This window comes from Microplitis mediator, chromosome 6 (genome assembly GCF_029852145.1).
Source record: "Microplitis mediator isolate UGA2020A chromosome 6, iyMicMedi2.1, whole genome shotgun sequence".
NCBI lineage: Eukaryota > Metazoa > Arthropoda > Insecta > Hymenoptera > Braconidae > Microplitis > Microplitis mediator.
The window spans coordinates 22,032,540-22,057,766 of NC_079974.1; the positions used below are offsets into that span (position 1 = coordinate 22,032,540).

General features: G+C 30.6%; 1 protein-coding gene across 8 annotated transcripts in view; it reads right to left on the bottom strand.

Moving 5' to 3' along the window:
- Nucleotides 1-25,227, bottom strand: part of LOC130670264 (longitudinals lacking protein-like) — a 216,444-nt gene that overhangs the window by 88,422 nt on the left and 102,795 nt on the right. The window contains exons 7-9 of one of the 8 annotated variants that reach the window (XM_057473571.1): nt 16,056-16,253; nt 14,862-15,113; nt 13,795-14,778 (exon numbers count right to left, since the gene is read on the bottom strand). The exons of 6 other annotated variants lie outside the window; for them this stretch is intronic. In XM_057473571.1, coding sequence (XP_057329554.1) covers nt 14,147-14,778; nt 14,862-15,113; nt 16,056-16,253 — 1,082 coding nt within the window. In that variant the 3' untranslated portion in view covers nt 13,795-14,146. Of the gene's footprint in view, nt 1-13,794; nt 14,779-14,861; nt 15,114-16,055; nt 16,254-25,227 lie in introns of those variants that run through there. One more of the 8 variants, XM_057473576.1, reaches the window with a different exon arrangement.

Here is a 25,227-nt window from a genome sequence, read left to right on the forward strand (position 1 = left end):
ATTTTAGTTTGAATTTTCAGAAACCAATTGAGCCCATTGAGTTCTGAAAAAAAAGAGCAAGTTAATTATTTTGAAAATTACTTTAAAATAATTATTTTTTGGATTTCTGTAAAAAATTAATTGTTTTGATTTTTTAAATAATTGATTTCTGGATTTTTAAATTTTTAAAAAAGTGAAAGTAAAAATAGAAAGCCGCCATTTAAAATTTTTGAGTTTTTTAAAAATGATTATATCAATTTTTTAAAAAACCCGCGAAAATTTTATTTTGAATTTCCAGAAACCAACTGAGCCCATTGAGTTCTGAAAAAAAAGAGCAAGTTAATTATTTTTTGGATTTTTGTAAAAAATTTTTTCAATTTTTCAAAAATTGATTTCTGGATTTTTAAATTTTTAAAAAAGTGAAATTCAAAATAAAAAGTCGCCATTTAAAATTTTTTAGTTTTTTAAAAATGATTATAGTAATTTTTGAAAAAACCCGCGAAAATTTTAGTTTGAATTTCCAGAAACCAATTAAGGTCTTTTAGTCCTGAAAAAAAAATTAATCAAGTGAGTAAATATATATATTATTGCAACAATTACATTTTTATTAAAATATTGAATAAAATATTTACAATATCTGACATATTTTTTTATAACATTATTTATTTATCATCATATTTCCCTTGTCAACATTCTCAGCAAATCCCTTCTGACAACCAACAGGTGGCCGGACGCCATGAAATTTTTTTCCATGCAAGTCAACGAGTTTTTTTATCGTCGTCGAGTAGCCGCACTGTGGACATGGATATTTAACAAGCATCGGACAAGTTTTCATGTGTAAATTCAAATCATTTCTGCTCAGAAAAGACTTTGGGCAGCCGCGATTCGGGCACGTGAATTTACATCCCGTCACGTCCTCAGGAATTTTAAACGTCACTAATTTCGCTCTTCCTGTCCGTAATTTTTTTTCTAAAACAAATAAGTATATAAATTTATTAGAATAGTAAAAAAAAGTTAACAAAAATCATAAAAGAAAAAAAAAATTATACATAATTTCGGTTAAAAAGTAAAAAATAAAAAAATTTCACAGTGATTTTATTTAATTAAAAATTACACTGAATTGTAAATAAAATTGATTACAAAATATAATTATAACTTTTTTTTTTTAATTGTTCCAGTGTACAGCCGCATGTACGGCCTTTTACACTTTTTGCCTTTAAATCGCAACTGCTTCCTTCTTTTTTTACTGCCTTCATTGTGCGGCTGGGGTCCGACTTGTGAGAAAACCATTGCCAGTACAGTTCAGTTTGGGTGAGTCTCTAGTGATCGATAAAATTTCCATTTTATCGATCACTAGATCTTCATCCCGCGTCTAAGGGTCAGAGATCTCCGATCGAGCTCAACACGTGGCTCAGTGGTCACCCATCCAAGTAGCGATCATGCTCGATGCTGCTTAATTTGGGTGATCACCTGATCCACACGAGAACCGACCGGCTGCCTCTGGCGCTTTTACAAAATATAATTATTTAAAATTAATTGGATAAAATGTTTATTTTGCATTTATTTTTCACGTGATTTCTCCAGCTGCTTTTCCATTTGAATGTTTTTTTACAATTGTCATTAGGGCAAATATAATTAATAACTTTTTGCAGGGGCTGGTAGAGCTCAACAACCCGAGGTTCTTTATCCCGATGTACATTTTTAGTGTGGGATTTAATGGAACCGCTCCATGTTGATTTATAATTGCAGTATGCGCACTTGTAGCGCGGGGGTTTCCCACAGTGATATTTAACGTGAGTTCCCAAATGTCGTCGCTCTTTGAAAACGCTCGTGCACTTTGGATTCGGGCATGCGTATTTGCGTGCGTTTACTTGAGCACTGGGCTGAATAGTTTGATGATTCCCGAAATAGCTGGGAATATTCCCTAGCTCCATGTAAGACGAGTAGAATTCTGAAAAAAGTAAAAGAATTTTTGTTAAAAAAAATTTTTGACCAAAAAATATAAGGGATGGATTTTTTTTTTTTTACATAATTTACATTTTTACACCCAAGTAGAGAAATAGTTATTTATTTATTTAAATTCTTCATATATTTTATAAAGAAAAACAGATAATAAAATGAAGTATAATAGAATAGAAAAAAAACCAAAGATCTTTGGTGATAGAAAATATTTTTTTAGTATAAAATAATTATTTATACTTTATGTCTTTTTGGTAACTTGAATACATGTTTAGACATAGAAAAATATTTTATTATTTTTTAGATAATTTTGATCAGTTATCTTTGCATAGAATTTAAAGCGGCTCAAAAATTTCTCGTGTTCAAAAAATCGCTGGAGAATTTTGAATTTTTGTTTTTTTCAAAATTTATTCCTGCAAATTTTACTATTAATTTTTAAAAAATTAATAATTTTTATCAAGTAAAATCTGGCACGAAAATTTGAAAAAAATCAAATTTCAAATTTTTTAAATTTCAAAATTCTTGAGCGACCTCTTGAACTTTTCATCTCAAGCTCAGTAGTAATTTTTGTTCTTACATTTTATGTTTTAAAGAACAAAATTTTTTTTTGAGCCACCGTAATATTTATCGATATATTTTTTAAACCAATAAACATAAAAAACGAAAAAATAAAATATAAAATGATAATAATAATAATATGAATTTTAGTAATAATCGTAGTAATAAAATATTATTTAGTTTCTGTTTTAACGTGAGAGTTAACGTGATAATTATATCCAGAGCTGGACCTAAATGTCTTATTGCAGTTATCGAAAAGACAAACAAATTTTCCCGGCTCTTTAAGCGAATAAATTTCAATGACACGCGACTGAGTATCGCGATGTTTGCGGGTCGCGTGTTGCTTCACACCCCGACGGCACTTGGATCGATAATCGCACGATGAGCATTTGAACCGCGGGGGTTTCCCGCACTGATGTTTCATGTGGAATGTCAATGACGCTTTCCTTGAAAATATATTTCCACAGCTTTCATTTGGGCATGTGTATTTTTCCGTCTCAACTTCAACTTCCGTGTCTTGCGATCCGTCCAAAATTTCTGTTTTTATTTTTTTATTCTCCGTTTGCTTTTTAGAATCTGCAATAAAATAAATGAATGTCAATAAATAATTACTTGATTATCAACAATAATTTCTATTGAAAAAAAAAAATTAAAAAACTTTTTTCTAATGCACACCGTTGGTGTGCAGAAAATTAAAAGCCTCCGTAAAATCGCAGCGGTAACTTTTTTTGAAATTTTTTTTTTTCAATTACGTCACACATGTACTGTAATTTAATATCTCAATAAAATCTCACCACATTCGAATTTCATATGATACTTCAACTGACTTTTGTTACTAAAAGTTTTATCGCACACCCGATTGTAACAAACAAATTTTATCTCTTCCTTTTCTCTTTTTATTCTTGACCTCAGAACCGGACCCTCAGACTTAATACGATCTAACAAAATTAAAGGAATTTTGCTGTCTGAAAAAAATAAACAATTTTTTTTTTGTTATCATAATTAATTAGCAATTAATTAATAAAAATAATTATTGTAAAAAATTAATGAAAGCGTGAAACAATTAGACATCACATGAGGAATTAAAAAAAATGTTACACCAACAATGCAAATGAGTGTGAAAAAAGAGACAATCAACACAAAGTTAACATATAAAATTTCAAAAAATTCAAATTTATTGATACATTTGAAAACTCAACAATTAATTTTTTTTACAGTAAATGTATTTTTAAAAATTAACTAGTGCGCAAATCGACAGCATGAAAAGCGCGACCGGGATGAACTTTGAGCGAATGATTTTTAATTCTATTTTTAAAACTATTTTTGAAATCGCAGTAGAAACATTTGTAGCGCGGGAGTTTCCCACATTCAAAATTTATGTGCGCGGTTAAATTAGACTTCCATTTGTATCGCTTTGAGCAATTCTTGTTTGGGCAGGAAAACTGTTCCGTTACAGATTGCGACTCGTCACTCACACACCGGAACTCCGCTGGGTGACAAATCCCGCAGAGACGACACAAGTAATTTTGACGGTTTATCTCTTGGGGTGAGATTTTATCTACAAAACTGTAGGGTTGACTTGCGTAAGGTGTCAAGTAAGTCGGCGCTTGATAGGCTGAAAAATAAAAATATTTTTATTAGAAAAATTTGATAAGTAAAAAATCATTTTCTTTTGTAAAAAAATTTTATACAGAAGTTTTTGATTTTTGAAAATTATTTTATTTAAACCAGAGTACAAAATGTACAAAATTTTTTTTTACACAAATAAATTCATATTGTGGCAGAATGTCATGCGCCTTTGCCTTGAAAAAAAAAAATGTCACCTGTGGACCAAAAACGGGCTTATTTTGAAAATCTGACGTATAATTGAAAGAAGAGTATAAAAATTTAAGACTTAATTAGTGGCACCGTTGATTAAAAAATTAATTAACCAGGAATTAAACTGAAAAAAAAAATTAATGATGATAAATATATAGACGGGCCATTTTTATTGATTATTATATCGAGTAATTATTAAAATATTGATATTATTTGATATAATTATTGTAATAATACAATGGAAGTCTTATTTATTATTTTAAAAAGTCAAAAATTTGTCGCTAATTAAATAATTATTGCGTTAATTCGATACTACACGAATTTATTGGTCAATGTTAACAGTCTTGGTGTCCTCACATTAATACCCATAGATAAATATACCCACTGTAAAAAAACTTGAGATTATTTTTTTTTCGCACATATACTTTATATGTAATTTAAAATTACCGCTACAGTTAACACACTTAAAATTATTATTAGCACATTAATTAGTTATCATAAATAATTTATCGAGCGGCGCCAAATGACACTCGGATTCAAACTGTAAAAAATAAAAATTTTTTTTCTGTCTCTTAATTTAAATGTAAAAAAATAAAACAAAAAATATTTCGAATTTTTTTTTTTTTGTTACAATAAAAATAATAAATTTTTTTTACAATAAAATATAACATTTATAAAATATAGTACGGAATGTTATCGAAGTATAATAATAATTATAATTAATCACTGGTTAAAATTTAAAAAAAAAAAAAACAATAATAAATTGAATTTTAATTAAAACGATGACTAGGTAAGATGGCGGAAAATTTTTTACGCGCACTGATCGTCAAAATGGCGTGACGATGTACAATTTATATAAAATATAATATAGTTTACAGTCCAAGTCCATTAGGTCGGAACTTCCCCTTAATCGTGACCCCCCACTACAAATTACGCTCCCACTCATTCTGTGTACATATGAGTGCATTATTTATGTATATGTAAGAGCGCATGCGTGTAGTTTATCCTCTAAAGGAAAAGGGGCATTCGATAACTCGGAATTTCCCGAAAATTTCCTTTCCTTCGGCGATTAGCGGTCGGACTCAATGGAATTCGACTGTAAATAAATTTTGATCAGCCATCGGTAGACTTTCTAGCCTACTTTTGACGAGAGCTTGTACATTTCAATGATACGAGCACTTTGCCCTGAGTGATTGTGCTCCATGTGTGACTTAACACCGTACTTCCATATCGAGCGGTACTCGCAGAACGGGCACTTGTACCGAGGAGGCTTCCCGCAGTGATAATTCATGTGCTTTCTCAAGTAACGCTGCTCTTTGAAAACGCGGTTGCAGTCGCGGTTTGGGCACGGGAACTTCATAGTCTTGTTGCGGGACAATGAAGTCTGAGGTGTCGTAAACCGACGGTACTTCGATATGAACGCTGGCGGGTAATCTGAAAAATAAAATTTAGGTTTTTTATGTAATTACTGTTCGAATTGGTAATTATTACTAGCACTTAGTGTTAATTATGGACTATTTTTTTCACATGCTTCTCTAAATGCAAAAAAAATTTGATTTGTTTTTTGAATTTGTAAAAATAAATTTGTTATTAATTTATATTGTAGAGCCGCAATACTAAAATTTGAAATTTTGATTTCAATGAATTTTCAAATTTGAGAGAATTTTTTTTTTAATTTTGAGTTATTGGAAAAATTTGAAATTTTTGATAAAAATATATAACAAATTTATTTTTTCATAAAAAATTTAAGTTCCGGCCGCAGATTTTCTCTAAAAAAATATAAGAAAACTAAAAAATTAAAAAATACTTTACCTCAGATAAATATTAAAAAAAAAAAGTGAATTTCAATAAAATATGTTTTCAAAAAAAATTCCTGCCCTTACTGGCTTTGGTCTGCAAAAATAATTCAAAAAATTATTAAATATCGCAATAATAAATTTTCAATTACAAGAAAAGTTTAGATTAAGTTTATTAAGATAAAATGAAAATTACAGTGGTCACAAATAAATAATTACTATAATTAATTTTAAATGAACGTGTGTGAGTATTATGATTATACAGTCGAATTCCATCAACTCGGACCGTAAGTCTACAAAGGGCGGGAATTTTTCAAAAATTCCGAGTTATCGAATGTCCGTTATCCTTTAAAAACTGAATTACACGCGTGCGCTCTTACATCTGCGTACAAATGTGGAGCATCCGGTGGGAGAAGGCGTAACTTGTAGTGGGGGGTCACGATAAAGGGGAAGTTCCAAGCCGATGGAGTCCGACTTAATGAACTTCGACTACGAGTTTTAATTATTAATGGATAATTTTATCATACATAGAAAAAAAAAGTTAATTTTTTATTTTAAGATCAACTGCGCAGGTTTCGAAACCAGGATGTTTAGCTTTCGTGTGTTTTTTTATATTTCCTTTGTGATAAGCGTGATACGGGCAGTAGAAACATTTGAATCTCGGTGATTTCCCGCACTCATTACTGAGATGATAGACTAGTCCTTGTCTGTATTTGTATCTTTTGTAACAGCCTTTGTTCGGACATTGATATTGACGTGAATCCGCGAACGGGTTGTACATTTCGACAATTTTTACTTCTTCTTCTGGGTGCAGTCTTCCCAAGTGCAGTTTGACATTCGCTGTGTTGTGGGACTTGTACTCACAGTACGGACACTTGTATCTCGGTGGTTGACCGCATACGTATTTAATGTGTCTAACTAGACTTTTTTTTTCCGAAAATACGCTGCCGCAATAGTCGAAATTGGCGCAGAAAAATTCTCCGGTTTCGGATTTTCGGGATTTCCGCCGTAAGTTCCGCCGCTTTAGAAGAAAATCTGAAAAAATAAAATACATTTTTTGTGTTAGTAAAAATTTTTATTATTTTTTTTTTTAGAAATTTTTTTTTCTGAGTAAAATTATTGTCATTTTTTATAATGGGGATTTTATTAAATTTTAGCTAAAAAATTAAATTATGGGAAAGATTTATTTATTTATTTATTAAAATCGTACAGTTTTTAATAATTATAATAATTATGTAAGTCGATTCATTGAAAAAAATTTTTTATGTTTTTTGAAAAATTTAAAAAAAAATTTGAGTGAAAAAATTTTTAAATTCCACAGGAAATTTTTAATTTATTCAGAAAATTGTAAAATAATTTAATTTATTTGAATCTGAATGAAATTTTTGTCTTTTTCTAAATAGAAAATTTTTCAAAAAACTTTCAGTTCAATCTAAAATTTCAGTTTAAAAATTTTTTAAAGTTATAAAATTTGCTACGTCAAAATATTAAGAAATTTAATACTAAAAATTCTATGAAAAATTTTTCTTATCCAAAATTAAAAAAAAAAATTTTTGAGTTCTTTTCAATTCTACTAAATTTTCAAACGTCAAAAAATTAATAAATATGGAAATAATAAAATAGTCCGTGCAAATGATAAGAAAAATTTTCCACCAGTTAATTAATAAAAATATCAATTAGTTGCAAGATCAATAATTCAAATATTCAATGTTATCAAGTTCTTGGCCAGAGTGATGTTTGTTGACATGTTCAATAAAAACGTAGCGTCTGAATGTCGAGTAATCGCAGAATGCACATTTGAAAGACGGCTCTTTCCCGCAAACATAACGCAGATGTTTGTAGAGACTACTTTTCGCGGTATAAACTCGGTTACAATTTTCATTCGGACACGAATAGTTCCCGCCTTTGGCAATAGGCTTGACTTTGTACAACTCAACTACGTCGGTATCAACCCCCGGGTGTTTTTTACTCGCATGCTTCTTCACGTCATTCTTCCAGTGCGTCTTGTAGTCGCAGTGCTCGCACTGGTATCTCATTGGCTTCTTACAGTGATACTGCACGTGGAAATTACGTGACCCACGTGATTTAAATGATCGGTTGCAGTCCGAATTGACGCACACGTAATTCTTTCCGGAATTTCTCGTACTTACACCCGCTCTTAAATTGGGCTTTCTGTCGAAGGTTTTTAGTAACACCATCGGGGTCAGGAAAGCTGGAAATATAAAAAAATATGAGTTAGTAAAAATAATAAGATTTTTTTTTTTAATTAATTATTGTAAAGTAAAAAAATTAATTACGGCTAAAAAAAATAGAAAATTAATAGAATAAATGTTTTTTTTAATTATAGAATACATGTCATATATAGAGTAATAATAAATATATAGAATAACAATATATATAAATATCTTAATAATATAATTTTTTTTTTAATTTCAATTTTAAATATTTAATTAATTTTTTTGTACAAAACTAAAAAAAAACGTCCTCATAATTTATAACAAAACTTATTTTCCTACATAATTTTATTCTTATGTGAGGCAAGATGACCACCTAAATTTAAAAAAATTAAAATCGTTAATTTTTAAAATTAACGATTTGAATTTTTAAAATTGCCGCGCTTTTAATTTTCTGAAATTTAAATAAAAAATATAAATAATTTGTAAAAGTCATAGATTAAAGAAGAGGTTTAAGTACAGAAATATATAAGCTATAGTAAAAATCTTTTTTTTTAAATATAAGAATATTTTTTCTTGCGACTGCAGGGATTGTACAGTTCAATGACATAAGTTTCAACATCCGTGTGTTTATTTCGCGCGTGCGTTTTAATATGGGCCTTGTGGTGGGACCTGTAACTACAATGGGAGCACTTAAATCTCGGGGGTTTACCGCACTGGTGATTAACATGTCGATTACGATTACTCTTATCATTAAAAACGCTCTTGCAATTCGGATTCGGGCATGCGTATTTAGTCGCTTCTATTCGAACCCCGGAATTTTTCGGGTTTTCTCCTCTAAATCTCTGCGTCTTTACCGTCTGGTAAATTCTCCTAATATCTGAAACAAAAAAACAACAAATATGTTAATATATATTCAGAAAAATATGAAAATTCACATAAATCGATAACACAATCGAGGAAAATAATTTTCTTTCAAGACAATTCGTTATAAATTTTTTTTTATTAATTTTTATAATAGCGATTAATTAATTACTCATTAATTTTATTAATGTAATTACGTTTTTTACATGGATTATATAATTCAATAACGTAATTTCTGAAAAATCTATGGCGCGAATTGACGTGAACTTGAATATCGGATTTGCGATGCGACTTGTGGTCGCAGTACGGGCATTTATACCGCGGCGGTTTACCGCACTGGTAATTATAGTGACGATTGCGGTTACTTTTATCTGTAAATACACTATCGCAGTCTGGATTCAGACATGCGTATTTGATAGTCTCGATTTGAGAGAATGTTTCGTCGTCTGCTAACTTTTTCGGCGGGCGGCGGACCCGCGATATCATTCGCGGCTTAATATCTGAAACAAACCCAAAATATTTTATTAGTTAATAATTTAAATACTCAATTGTACTAATTACTAATTACTAATTACTGACACATTAAAATATATTAATAATAAATTATCAACAGGAATTTTAATCAAAAAAATGTTTTAGTCCTTTGAAAAAATTTTATAAATCGAGTTAATTATTTGAAATTAAAATAGTACAATTCAAAATATTCAATTAAAAAAATAAGTACATAATATGGAATTTAATTAATTCATTGATTGATTAACATAAAAATAAAACAATAATTGCCCGGGTAAAAAAATTTCAAGCCAAAATAATAATAAATTTTTCTTTCACCCGAAAAAAGGCTCCGGTTGCACAGTAAAAAATGTTGTGTTAAAATCAACACAATCTGTGTGTTAGAAACGGTCCACACAATATTTGTGTTGAATTTCAACACAAAATGTGTGTTAAAATTTCAACACTTTTTTCGGGTTGATTATAAAGTAACACTAAATAAATGTTGATAATATCGATTTTTATACTAAGTAACACTTTTAAAGTGTTGAAGAGTAAATCGATTCAAAATTTTTAAGTAACACAAAGAATTGTGTTGATTTGACACAAAATAATCAACACAAAAATTTTAACACGGACCGTTTTCAACACAGATACACAATATTTTTTATTGTGTGTGAACACGAGGCTGAAAATTAGGCCGAAAAATGGCCGACTATTCATCGGTCAATTTTCGGGCTGTTTGTTGAGAAAAGTAAAATTTCGGTAAACTTTCAGCCCCTGATTAAAAAGTCCCATTGAAACTGACTGGAAAATTCTAATTGGTTTTCCTAGAAAATTTCCGAATGAAACCGATGGAAATTCGAAAGTTTCGAACAGATTCGACCAGAGTTTTTAATCAGGGCCTTTTTCGATAAATTTCTACAGCTTCAGCATAATTTCGGCGAAATTTAAGGCTCATTGATTAAAATTCTATAGTTTCCGCGTTACTTCGGCCAAATATTTTTACCCAAGTGACAATTTAAATTAATAATCCACTGAAAATTGTCTCTCTATAATGGAAATTTCGCGGTTGGGATGCTTGCGCTCAGAGTGTTTTTTCAGACTACTCTTAGAATGTGATTGTAGATAACAGTAGCCGCACTTGAAACGCGGAGGCTTGCCGCAGTGGAATTTAATATGCTGGATCCAATTCCGGCGATGAATGAACCGACGGTTGCAATTAACATTTTGACACACAAACTGACTGTCTTCACTGTTATCAAGCACAGGCTCGGTTGCTTCTAATGAAGCTGATGGAATTCGTCTTGATCGGGTCCTTCTTGACTTGCGGCCTGGAAAATATTCAAATTTTTCATTTAATAAAATTTAAATAAAACGTAAAATTAAAATTAAATATTTTAAAGAACCGAAATAATTTTTCGGGTGAATTTTAGTGATGAAAATAATTTTGCTTAAAATAATTATAATTTTTTTTGAGTTTTTTATTTATCAGACTGATGGTTAAACTAAAGACTAATTATAAATTTTTGTTAGTAATATTAATTACAATTATTTATTAATTATAATGTAATTTGGCCAGAAACACTTTTGAGCACAAGATGTTGCGTTGAAACTTTTTTTCCGCACTCATATTTCTGGTGCCGCCACAAACTCGCTTTGTACATAAATACTTTATTACAATTATCATTCTTACAAACGTAACTATTGGTTTTGTCTTTTACAATTGACTCCTTTTTCTTAAGTTTGCTAGTACTGGGATCAGTTAATTTTGAACGCAGTGATAATTTAGTAGTAGGGAGGGCAGGATGTTTTTGATAGTGGGAATTAACCGCGTGTTGGACAATATCGTTAGGCTCGTCGGCAATAAAATTACACTTGTCACATTTATATTTAACCGGTTGCGCAGATTCTTCTTCTTGATACTGATCATGCTCAGTAATGGTCCCAGAAGAAACTTGACCCTCATCTTCGTCGGCCATTTCAGTTTTTACGCAACTTGGGACAGATTGTTCTTGAAAGCTCACGCGCAGGGGAACGCCTGAAAAAAAAATTATTTTCTGTTAGTAAATTTTCACTTTTTATTTAGAAAAAAAAAAAAAAATTAATTAATTAATTTTTGAACTTAAGCATGTGATTAATTAGTTGTCATGTTAATTAAAATTTACAATTGAAATTAAATAAAATAATCACGGGATTTAAGTTGAAACCTGAAAAAAAGTCATGAAATTTTTAAAATGAAAAATTCAATTTTATTTAAAAATAAATAATTAAATAATAATATTTTTTGAAATATATTTATGTGATATAAAAAATACAAAGAATACAAATTTTAAATGATTAATAATAATTTTAATTTTGGCGCGTATGCAATTTTTTTTTAAAATAAAAGTTATTACTATAATAATAGTAATAATGAATAATATAAATGTATAATGGCACTCATTATCACGAGTACAGTGAGTAATTGAATACTATTTAAACAATGTAAAGTATGATAATAAATTTTTGAGGTTAGTAACAATAATACTCAATTATTATAAGTATATATTGGCACTGGGTATAGTAATACTTGGAAATAGTCAATTTTAATTAATATCTAGTTCATATTTGAATGATATAGTCACGATTTTATTCTATTTATAAAAAATATGAGATTCTAATCTATAGATTTAACATTTCACAGCTATGGCTTAAAATTGTGCTAGCGAGAGAATGTACTCGGGTGTTTTCGGGTTTTTCTCTCTCTAGGAGTTCTGCGCGCTAAATATTCTCCCACTTTTCTTTGCGCAAGCGCAGTTTAGAAGTAGTCAATAGTGGGGGTAACACGAAGTTCATTCTCTCTCGGGGACAAGTTCAGACAACAGCAACCTGAGAAATTTAAATATGAGTCGTACGCTTAAATAAAAAGTTTGACAAGTTTTTAATTAGAAACTAAATGGCCGATTTTCATCTGTGAAAACTTATGATTTTTTTCCACAGTCAGGGATTTAATTTTTTAGCGCGGAAATTTCAAAACAAAAATAATTAGAAAATATTTGATTTCAATGGTCTGTAAGTATATAATTCACGTATATCAACACTTAAAAGCTCATGTTTCTTTTTAGAATGCATCATAAGATTATTTTTTAAATGCGACTTTTTTCCACAGTGAGAGCATTGAAAACGCGGGGGTTTTCCGCAGTGATAATTGACATGAGTATAAAGTGAGTGTTCACTTTTGAATATTTTATCACATATATTATTAGGACAAGGGAACCCGATGAATTGCCCTCCCATCGAAATTTTGTTCTTCGACATCAACAATTTCTGCTGGGTTTTACTTTTCGTCGGCTTAACAACCGGGTCCGCATCTTCTGTAAAAAAAATAAGTGTTCTATTAGTTTAAAATTCTCGTAAACCAGATTTCGATATTTTTCTCCCTTAATCTCTTAAGAAAAAATTCTTAAAGACAAACAATTGACAATAACAAGTCCCTCGGAATCCCCATCGAAAATTTCTGTTGTACCAATTACACTTACGGCCTTCATAACTCGGTGACTTGCACATACTTTCCATATGTATATTAAGAACTCGTGTACTTTTGAAAATTTCTTTGCATGCGGGATTAGCGCATGCGTTTTTGTTATAATTTTCTCCAGAGTTAGTATTTAAATTATTAACATCCGGTGTAGAAGCTTCCTTATCGACAGAATTAGTGTCGATTCTCGTTAATAGAACCCACGGAACTCTAACTTCTGAAAATAAAAAAAAATTCGTTTATTAGTGAAAAATTTCTTTACAATTTCAACTTCGGTTCGAATTTCGATGGAAAAATTTTGAGTGTGAATGTAGCAGGCATCAGACATATATATTTATACATATATATACATACAACATCACACTATTTTTTAATTAATGAGATGAGAGTAAAAATTTTGAAAAAAGTACATTTTTGTTAGTAATTGAGAACATAAACAATTAAGTGAAATTTGTTAAGCTGAAAAATGAATAATAATTATTATCATAATCATTACTTATAATTAAAACAGAGTATGTATACCCAGACAACACAATAGCAATGCAGCAGAAAATTAACATGCCATCATAACCTGAAAAAAATATCAATTAATTAATTAATCAATCACTTTCTTCCTTAAAAAAAATAATAACAATAATAATAATATATGTTTATTAATGACGTCATATATATTTGAAATCGTCAGTTACAAAGAATATAAAAGTAATAACTATTAGAACATCTATAAATGAAAACAAAAATACTAAAATTGTTTTAAAAACAATTGTTACATAAATGAAAATACAGTTTCTGTAGTTTAGTACTCATAAAAATAATAGCCTTAAAAATATTTTTCCGTTCAATCCTTGAACTAAATAAGCAAAAAAATTTTGAGACCTAGGGTCTTTAAAAATATAAATTTTGAATAACAGCTTCGTAGTAATTGTTTGATTATTAATAATAATAATAGTAATTAAGTATGTAGTAAATAGGTAGTATATAGATTCTTAATCATCAGAAATTAAATTTATGAGCCGGCATTCTAGCGATGGGTGATTCCGGATCACGTGTTTCTTAACTTGGCTCTTGAAAAATGCCTTGAATTGACAGTAGTAGCATTTGAATCTTGGCAAAAGTTTCTTGCAGTCGTACTTGACGTGATGCTCAAGTCGTTTTCTGCTGGCGTAAACTTTCTGACAGTTTTCATTGGGGCAAATCAGTTCCCCTGCCACCGGATTAATCAACCCGATGACTGAAGTTTTGCATCTGCGGTGCATTTTCTTGGCATGATCTTCAACAGTTTCGCGCAGCAAAGCTTTGAATTCACAGCGCGAGCACTTGAAATTCGGTTTCTGGTTGCAAATTTTCTTCAGATGTCTGTTGCGCGACGCGATATTTTTGAAAGTCCGTCCGCAGTTCAAATTCGGGCAGCTGAATATCCCAACACCCGAAACAGTCGATACATTTATCTCCGACTTTATCTCAATATTCGACTTGACCCTAATCCGCGGCTTGATGTCCAGTTGCTGCGGCTGCGGCTTGACGTCTATAAGATCAGGTTCGATTTTCGGAATTATTTCAAGCATCGGAAAAGTCTCGAAAGCTTCAAAGCCGTCATTTGGGTCCTGGCCTTCAGCGCCTGGAACAAAACAAAAAAATTTCCGTTAATTCTTCAGTCCTGACCTTCGATGTCTTCGGGCGAGGACTGAATCGAATTCTTACCTGATGTCGAGGCCTTGTAGAGTTCAATAACACGAGTGTCGTCATCAAAGTGCAGTCTTTTGGCGTGGGCCTGAATATTTTGTTTCTTCAATGATCTGTAATTACAGTGCGGGCACTTGAATCTCGGCGGCTTTCCGCAGTGATATTTTGTGTGAATATAACGGGAGTCCTTACTCGTGAACACGCGGTCGCAATTTTCATTTGAGCATGCGTACTTGACGTCCCCAATTCGGATGCAAGTTTCTTCATAATCTATAAAACAAACAATAAAATTTTATTAGTTTTAAAACACGGCATTAAACAAACATACACATATATATAAAAAGACAAATATATATATATACATATATATATATATTTCAATACAAACTAATAAAAGTCAACCAAATGCATTCAGAAAAAATGAAATTATTATTAATTAAAGTACAATAAATTGTTTAATATGCAGTACAACAAAAAAATTATTATTATCAATAAAATAGTAATTAGTGATAGTAAAATAAAACTAAATAATTAATAATTATCCAGCATTACTTAAATCAATAACGCGAAAACGAAATTGTCTTTGCGAATGTTTAGTACGTAAGTGTGTTCTCATTGTATATTTAAACTGGGACTTAAATGGGCAGTAGTGACATCTGTATTTATGGTTTTTGTTACAAAACTTCAAATGGTTTTTTAGTGTTCTAATATTCTTGTAATTGCGCAAACAATTTTTATTAGGACAAGCAAAACGTTGGGCCAGAGGTCTAGTTCTAGTTTTTTTTTTTTTATTAGTAGTTGCTGATAAATTACCATTACTTTGTCCTGAAATATTGTCGTCATTAGTGGGGGGCAATTCAACGAGGTTAGAATTACCGTTAGCTGCTGACTCAGATTCGGATTTTAAAATCGCGCGTTGTTTCATCGTAAGCTGACGCTTTTTACTTATTTCCGCTCTTTTGTTCAAAATTTCGGCGCGCTTTTTATTGTTTAATTCAACGCATTTTCTAATATTTGACTCGCAAGTTAAATTGAAATCGCTTTGTCTTAAATTTTTTCTAAGACGTTTTTTATTTTTCTTAATTATCGGACGTCGTTGAATTGTTTTCAATGATGGTTTGTTATCGCAATTATTAATATCGATATATTCTTGATGATAATTGTTAAGATGATTATTGTGATAATGATTTAATAAATGACGATTTTTATTACGTCGGTGTTTGCAGTGAACTGAAAAATGGGTGTTTCGACTTTTTCGTTTATCAAATACACGGTTACAATTAACATTAGGGCATGCGTATTGTACAGATTCGATTTTAATCGTCGAAAATATTTCTTGGGAATATTCTTCTATTAATTCCTGCTGAGGCTCCTTTTTTATTTTAAATATTGTCACGGCCGGCTTACAATCTGAAAAATATAAAATAAAATAAATTGTTAGTTTTAGTATCGATACTGATCATCTTCAAACAAACATTTTTTTAGGTTAGTTCATTTAAATTTAAACTAAAGCATTAATTGGACAAAGAAGAGGGCAATAGATTCATGCGATTTATTTTATTTTATTTTTTTAAAAATATAAATAAATTAAGACTTTTAAAGCAAGACCTATTATTATAATACTCTGTCTCATATTATTAAATTACGTATATAATTTATCTGAAAATAAATAATTAATTTAAATATTGCATATGTAAGTCTATTATCATCATTTCCATGTCCGGATGCTTCTTAACCAGATGACTTTTAATATTCGTCTTAAGGTGAGAGGTTAAGTCGCAGTACGAGCACTTGTATCTATGGGGTTTCCCGCACTGGTGTTTAAAATGACGGTTACGATTGCTTTTGTCATTAAATATACTCCTGCAGTTCGGATTCGGGCATGGATACATGACCCCCTCGACAACAACGTCCTCGTCATCTTCATAAACTGATTTTTTTCTCTTACATTTAAATCTTCTCAAATTAATGAGTTCTGAAAAAACAAAAAAACCAGACTGTCAGTTGTTACTTTTACGGTCGGCCATTTTGTCGGCATTACATGCATCTAAAAAAACAGCCATTTTTTATTGTTTAGTTTATTAATTTAATTAATAAGCTAATAATTTAATTATAAGCGATAATTTTAATTATTAATTATTTTTAAATATTTCATTAAATTATATCGTATAAATTTTTTGGTACAATGCAATGGTTAAGTCTCAGTGCGCACATGTACAATGCGCAGGTTTACCGCATACATAACTGGTGCGCAATTGTTTTTAATACAATGCGCGATCACAATTGAGGTTAAGACAAAATTTTTTTCTTCTCTTCTGCATCTGAGATTGCGCCCCTGATTGATTTAGTCTACATCCGTTAGACTCCGAAAGTTCTGCAAAAAATAAATATTCACATTAATTTAAGTAAAAGAAACAAAAAAACGCATTGTTCAGTCTAGAAAAAAACTTTGTTCGAATAAATCGTAGACTTATTTAAAATTTAAAACATCATTAAAACAATTTATTTATTAATTAATTACAAAACTTAATACTTTTAATTTAAGTACTAAAGATCGAGGTCAAAAAAATTAAACAATTAAAATATTCCATTGTTTTTAAAAATTAAAATAGAGGTTAGTTTTTTTGGAACATGTTCATCTTGTCGTCAAAAAATTCCAACATGGCGACGGATTCATCTGTGTTCGATTGCTCTTGAGTATCAATTTCGCGGTACTCTTGATCTGGATGATTGTTCCGTGCGTGATGTTTTAGGTTACATTTGTAAAATGTTCTGTAAGTGCAATACGCGCACTTGTAACGCGGTTCTTTTCCACACTCGTAATTAAGGTGAGCCCACAAGCTTCTTTTGGCTTTGTAACTTCTTTTGCAATTGTCGTTGGGACAAATATATATTTCAGCTTTCAACGGACGGTTCATTTCGATGACGTAATTTTCCTGTTCTGGATGCTGGTATCCCGTGTGATTCCGGACGTCATTTTTGTCACGTGACTTGTAATCGCAGTACGGACATCTGTATTCCGGTCGCTTGTCGCACTCCAGCAGATGTCGCGTCAAGCTCGTTTTCCAGGAAAATACTTTTGAACAGTTCGGATTTGAACAGTGATACTTTTGGTGTTTTACTGTTAAAAATGGACCTGATCCAGACGTAGATGGCGTTTGATACTCGTGGAATTGATGCTGTTGATGTTTATTAGAACTACGGGTTTTTCCCATAAAGAAATGCGACATGTGGAAATCTGAAAAATAAAAAAAATTTTTATTGTTAGTAAACTATATCTCATACTCATATATTTAACATTTTTAAATTTGTGCAAACATGCTTATATTTGTTAACTTATATTTATATCTGTAAATAAATATTTTAGAAATAATGAAGTAAAAAACAAAAAAAAATTTAGTAGTATTTTTAATTAAAAATGTAGTGTACAATTTTTAAGATATATATTTATTTAATAAGAGCACTTAGATATTGTACAAGTTTGTTCGGTAATAAAAATATACTTAAATATTTTTGATTTTTTTATAAGTATTCGATATGAAAAAAAAATAACTCCCTGATTTTTTTGGTAAGCTTCGATTTTTAAAACGCCCTATCAAAAAAATCCATGGAGGATGATATGGGAATCCGTGGAAATTCATGGAAGACTTTATGGAGTTACAGTAGAGTCCATGGGGATCGATATAGGAAAGTAAGGATTTATATAAAAATTAATGTAGAAAAGTATGGGAACCTGAATTCCCATATGGGAAACTATGGATGTCTGGATTCCATATAGGAAAATGTGGGTACCTAAATTCCCATACATGGATACCGCATAGGAAACTATGGGTACCCGAATTTCCATATATGGATTCCACATGAACCATGAGTACCCAAATTCCCACAATGGATACCACATAGGAAATTATGGGTACCTATATTCCCATATAGAAAATCCATATGGGAAACTAGCCTGGGTTTCCACATGGAAAACTGATCCCATACCCTGTTTAGAAAATCTCATAGAACCCATTAGATTCTCAAAAATTCCTACAGAAATTTTACAAAAATGAATGAGTTCTATGAGAGGTGTTATAGTTAAGTATAGAGCCTTATACGTACATCTATAAGAATCTATCGGATTTTTTAAGTCGGGTATATGGATTCCTTATGGAAAACTGTGGATACCTAGATTCCCATAAAAAAATACACACCGGAACTTTTAAAATCATTGTAAAAATTCACATAAGAATCCACACTAGATTCCCATAGGAATTTAGGAAAGTACGGATCCCTATAAGAAGGAAATTCACCCGAAAACGCCATATGGAAATCTAACCTGGATTTCCGAATGAATTTTTTGATAGGGCGGAAGTAAAAAAATTAATTGTTACAATTAGTATCTTCGCCAAGTACATCAATGCACTGGAATGATTTATCAGGATGGGCACGTAAGCAGTGACTTCTTACGCGGCTTTTTATACAATTTTTAAAATCGCAATAGTAACATATATACCGGGCCGGCTTTCCACACTCGTACTTAAGATGAGTGGCTAAAATAGTGGGAGATTTGTATCTTTTCCCGCAATTCGGGTTCGGGCAAACGTAATTTCGCTGTAGGACACACGGGTTGTATAATTCCAAGAGACTCATTTCTTGACCGGGATGTTTTGCGCGTGTGTGCTGTTTAATGCCGTCTTTTTTCAAAGTTCTGTACCCGCAGTGTGTGCACATGTAGCGCGGGGGTTTGTTACAGTAGTAACGAGAGTGGACATTGCGATCGCACTTATTTTTGAATAAACTCTTGCAATTAGCGTTCGTGCACGCGTATCTTACTCCTGATGTGGTGTCTACCGAAAGTGCTGGAGCTTTTCCCGAGTCGGTACAAATATTTTCATCCCTTCGAATTGTCATGGAAAAAAGTCCGCACGGAAATCCTGTAAAAAAAATTTTATTATTTTTATCAGATTCAAAAATGAAATGAAATAAAATAATAAATAAATAAATAAATAGAAGAGGTAGAAAAAAAAATGAAAAGTTGGATGCATTCGAAAGAAAAAAAGGAGTTGCAATAATAAAAAAAATAATATATAAATATATATAAATTTATTTTAGAATGATTTATTGTTCAAATCGATAATATTGAGAAGCGCGTTTTGATGCTTTCGTATCGAGTGTCTTTTGACGTCACTTGACTGAAACGCTTTGTAATGACAGTACCCGCACATAAATCTTGGCGGTTTGTTGCACCAGTGTTTCATATGATAATTTCGTGATCGTTCATATTGAAATGATTTATTGCAATTCGGTTGCGTGCAATGAAACATTTCAGATAATTTTGAAAATTTTGCCGAATTTCGATTGGCTCTTCGGGATGAAATCATTCGGCGATTTCCTGAAAAATAAAAAATATTTCGGCTGGTTAGTATATTTATAAATTTCCATTCAAGTTTACACAAATAATTAGACGTAATTATTAATTGTTTTAATAAATTTGAAAAAAAAAAAAAAATTATTGAAAACATTTTATTGGTGTAATCAAAGCGATACAAAAAAATAAATACAAATAATAAAAATTCGTGTAAAAGAAAATTAAATTGAAAAAAATGTGTGTAAGAAAGTAACAAAAAAATAATCGTGAATAAAAAATAATAATAATTGTGTAAATATCCGACTTTGCGCGTTTTATTTTCAATCTTAAACACCCGCCATTTTTCGAAAACAAATAATTTAAATTTTTCTATTTCCGTGAATAGAAAATTTAAACACGAAGTAAAAGAAAATGGCCGATGCTTCATGCAAGGATTGAATTTGTGCAAAAGTAAAATTTGCAATTTGAAATTAAAAAATTAATGAGTATAAATAAAAATGATTAATTAATGAAATTAATTGTCCATCATGTTGACGATTAGAAAGTCTTTGTCTGGATGTTTTTCTCTCCAGTGCGGTTTCATTCTTTTCATAAGATTTTTCTTGAAATCGCAGTAGAAACACTTGAACCGCGGGGGTTTTCCGCACTCGTACTTCACATGCTGATTTCTGTCGCAAATTTTCTTGTACTTTTTCTTACAGTTATCATTCGGACACATGTAAGTTCTCATGGTCATTTTCGCAATAACTTTCGAAGATGTCGGGTGCAATTTAACGATATTGAGTTTCAGCTCACGGTGTTTTTGGATCGAGTGCGATTTGACATACGCGGGTTGGGATGATTTGTATTCGCAGTAACCGCACTTGTATTTCGGCTGCTGGCAGTCGTTTTTCATGTGGATTTTGAGGTTACGCTCGGTCTTGAATCTTTTTTTGCAATTTCCATGTGGACAAGCGTAACGTTTTTCTTTGACCTTCAAAGGCGCCTGAACTTCGTTGAACTCATTTTCTAGAGGACCGTTTAGAATCTTATAGAGAATCACTCGCGGCGTTCGAACCTCTGTAAAACATTAAAACAAAAATTAATTTTTATTACTGCAATTTAAAATTAATTAATCATCGATTAACAGATATATAGAAAAGTTTTCTGGTCCGCATTCCCCGAAAAATATAGAAATAGTTAATGACATTTATGATCAATTAAATCCAAATAAATTTTTCTTTATTAATGTAATTACTTAAATAAATATACAGGAGTTACTAAATACAATTTTTTTTCATTAACAGAAATCGGGTCTTTTTTCTTCATCACTCTGATGAAAAACAAAATTTTGAATTTGAATAGTTAGAAACCCGCCTTAGAAATTATGTAATTAATTTCATAGCAAAGTAACAATTCGTAATTCTTTATCTGGATGTTTTTCCTTATGATGATATTTGACTCTTCCCTCAAACCAGTTTTTGAAATCGCAGTAGAAACATTTGAGACCCGGTGGCTTTCCGCATTCAAAATTAACGTGACGTGAACAATCTTCTTTACGTCTGTAAGCTCTGTTGCAGTTTGAATTTGGGCATAAATATTTTGGCTTTTTCGGGTTAATTGAAAACAACTCGACGATGCTGACATCTAGAGTTTTGTGAATCGAAGCTGAGTGCCGCTCAATGGTCCATTGTTTATGCGCTTGGTAATCGCAGTGGCCACATTTGTACCGTTTCGGTTTATTGCAGCGATATTTCATGTGATATTTCAAGTCACGTTCGTATTTGAAGTTCAAATTGCAGTCGGAATTCAAACACGCGTATCTTCTTTCTTTAGATTTTGAAACTCTTTCTGGAGATTCGCTGCTCGATCTTGATGCGCCCTCTTGCGGATTTTCTTCAAACTCATCTGGAAAATAAAGACACTTGTTAGTAAAAATCACTTTTTATTTCTTCAATACAAATATCATAATGTCTATCCAAAAAAATTTCCACTACAGTCCCGTAACTGAACACAAAATTTGAAAATCAAAATATAAAATAATTGACTGCAAATTTTTTTTACAAAAAATTATATTTCTTAATACGAACATACAAAATAAAATGTCAGACAACTAATTTAGTTTCTCTCTTGCGATATTCATCGGCAAATTTTCATGTTTTGATCTCAAATGTACTTCGACATTTGAAATTCGGGGGGATTTGTAATCGCAGTAGCCGCATTTGAATTTTGGCACTTTGTTACAAAAATTTTTAACACAACTCCGTTGGTTCGCTTGGTTATCAAAAATTTTCCCGCACTTAAGATTCGTACAAACGTAATTTTCAACTTTAGAACCCGGTTTCGGATGACGGTCTTTGCGCTTCACAAGAACTTCAACACCTAAAAAAAACAAATGCATACTTTGTGTTAATAAAATCATATATTTATTCAGACGAACGTTTCCAATCGAAATTTTATCAAATAATAAAAATTAATAAATTTTCAGTTTCCATAGAAATTTTTTTATTTAGAATTTTTTCCGATATTTTTTAAAATCTATTACAGTCTCATTACATTGTAATACCAAGCATATGATAAATAAAATACTACATAAAATTCCATTCACTCGGAATTTCCCATTTATCGTAACCCCCCACTACAAGTTACGCTCTCCCACCCAATGCTCCACATATGTACGTTCTGTGTACATATCAATGCATTAGTCATATAAATTTAACAGCGCATGCGCGTAGTTTGCTCTCTAAAAAAAAAGGGAAATTTGATAAATCGGAATTACCCGAAAATTTCCTTTCCTTCATCGATTCGCGGCCGAATTTAATGGAATTCGACTGCAAATTTAATGAAATTGATTTAAAATCTCAGGCGGGTAAGTCATATTATATTCTCCATTAGATATATATCGCACTTCTAGGTCAGGATGTTTCAATCTGCTGTGAGTATTGATACGGCTGATAAAACTATTTTTAAAATCGCAATGAAAACACTTAAAAAACGGAGCTTTGCCGCACTCATACTTCAAATGTTTGTTTAAATCATATTTTATCTTGTATTTTTTATTACAATTAGCATTTGGACAGACAAAAGTCCCGACTTCTTTGGGTGTTTTGTATAACTCGATAATATTCAGCGGTGAATTTTTGTGAATACTATTTGAGTGAATTTTGACATTTGAAATTCGCGGGGCTTTGTACTCGCAGTAGCCGCACTTGAATCTAGGAGGCATGTTGCAGATATACTTAAGGTGAATTCTCAAAGAATCTTCATTCTTAAATAGTTTACGGCAGTTTGAATGCGGGCACTCGTAACGTTGGGTAGGTTTTATTTTCATGTAAGTCGGCTTTGGCGGGCGGCCCCTGCGTCTTGAGACGAAAACTGGCGTAAATTGATAGTAATCTGTAAAATAAAATAAAAGTTTATTGTTAATAAAATGGATTATTTTTATTAACAATTTATTTTACCCGATTTTGTTAAAAAAATTTATTTTAATGCCCTCATGCATCTAAAGATTTTTTTAAAATTATAAAGATCAGCGAAGTAAAAAAATTTATGGAAAAAAGTTTCTGTAAATTTATTATAATTATTTTTTGTCAGAAGTATATTCCGGTTGCCATATTTATGGGGTCTAAATTCTGAAACAAAAAAAAATGATTTGATAGAATTATTTTTCAAATTTTTTCATGTGAAAAAAAAAATTACTGCGAATTATTTTTGTAAGTAAAATAAATGATTTCGGTGTTACGAGGACGTATCAAAATATTGCAATTTTATTGTTCATGATTATTGTAAAATAAGTACATTCTACAAAAAAACGAGTTTAATAGTCTCACAAATGGTTACCAAAAATAACTTAAAAGTAAAGTTCATTGTGCTAATGTGTATAAATAAAATATATGACAGAAATAGCAGTTCTGCACACTAAGTATCTGACATTGGAAGTTTTAAAAAATTTAAGATCGTATATGAAGTATATATGTATCTGGATCATATATAGTTCATGGTCCATATAAGTATCATATATGAAGCACATGTGAATTATATCTGAAGCATATATGGATCTTATATGAAAATTTGGCATATATGTATCATAGATGACCCTGATTAAAAAAAATGATTAAAAAGTATTTAAAATGATTTGTTTTTTAATCATTTTAAATACTTTTTAATCCTTCAAATCATTTCTAATCCTGTCTCTTATGGACATTTAACGTGTGAAATCATTTTTAATCATTGTTTTTAATCAGGGGAAGCATATGTGAACCGTATGTGAAAGATATATCGATCATATATAGATATCTGATTTATTTTTCATAAAAACTGATATTTTTTCGTATAAATAAAATAATTTAAAGTAAAACCTTTAAATTTTTACACTAAAAATATAATAAATTACAAATTTTTGATAGCAGAATTTCTAAAAAAAAATCAAATATTTCTAAGTAAAAAACTAAATGAACTACAGTCGAAGTCCATTAACTCGGATTCCATTATCTCAAAATTTCACTTCAATTTTAACCCATTTAAATAACATAGGGAAAAAAAATTTTTATTTTTTTATTTTTCTAGCTCGGCATTCGCACCTCACATAAATCAGTCCATAGAATATTCTTGTAGAGAATTTAACGCTCTACAAAAAAGATCTCTTATTATTTTTTGATAAATCCATCCATTCGAAAGTTTTTGGAGCTGGAAGTCAAATTTATAATAAATTTCCAGATCTTTTTACTTTTCCAGCAAAACTATCAGACTTATCAAAAAATATTTTAAGACCTTTTTTTTAGACAATTTTATTCCCTACCCTATAAATATTATTTATATATGCATATGTACTTTTTAAGGGAGAATAAACTTCCGTTAGCTTAAGAATTCGAATAATTTTTCGCTACCCCATAGACTTTCTGCCCGAGTTAATGGAATTCGACCGTAAGTTTTATAAAAAATCTATGAAATGGATAAAAAAAAATAGTGTGATGCCCAAAACCGATATTTCTGCCTAAAAATTTGATTTAAAGTGCTCAGCAGTTGTATATATCGACGATATTGATGACGAAC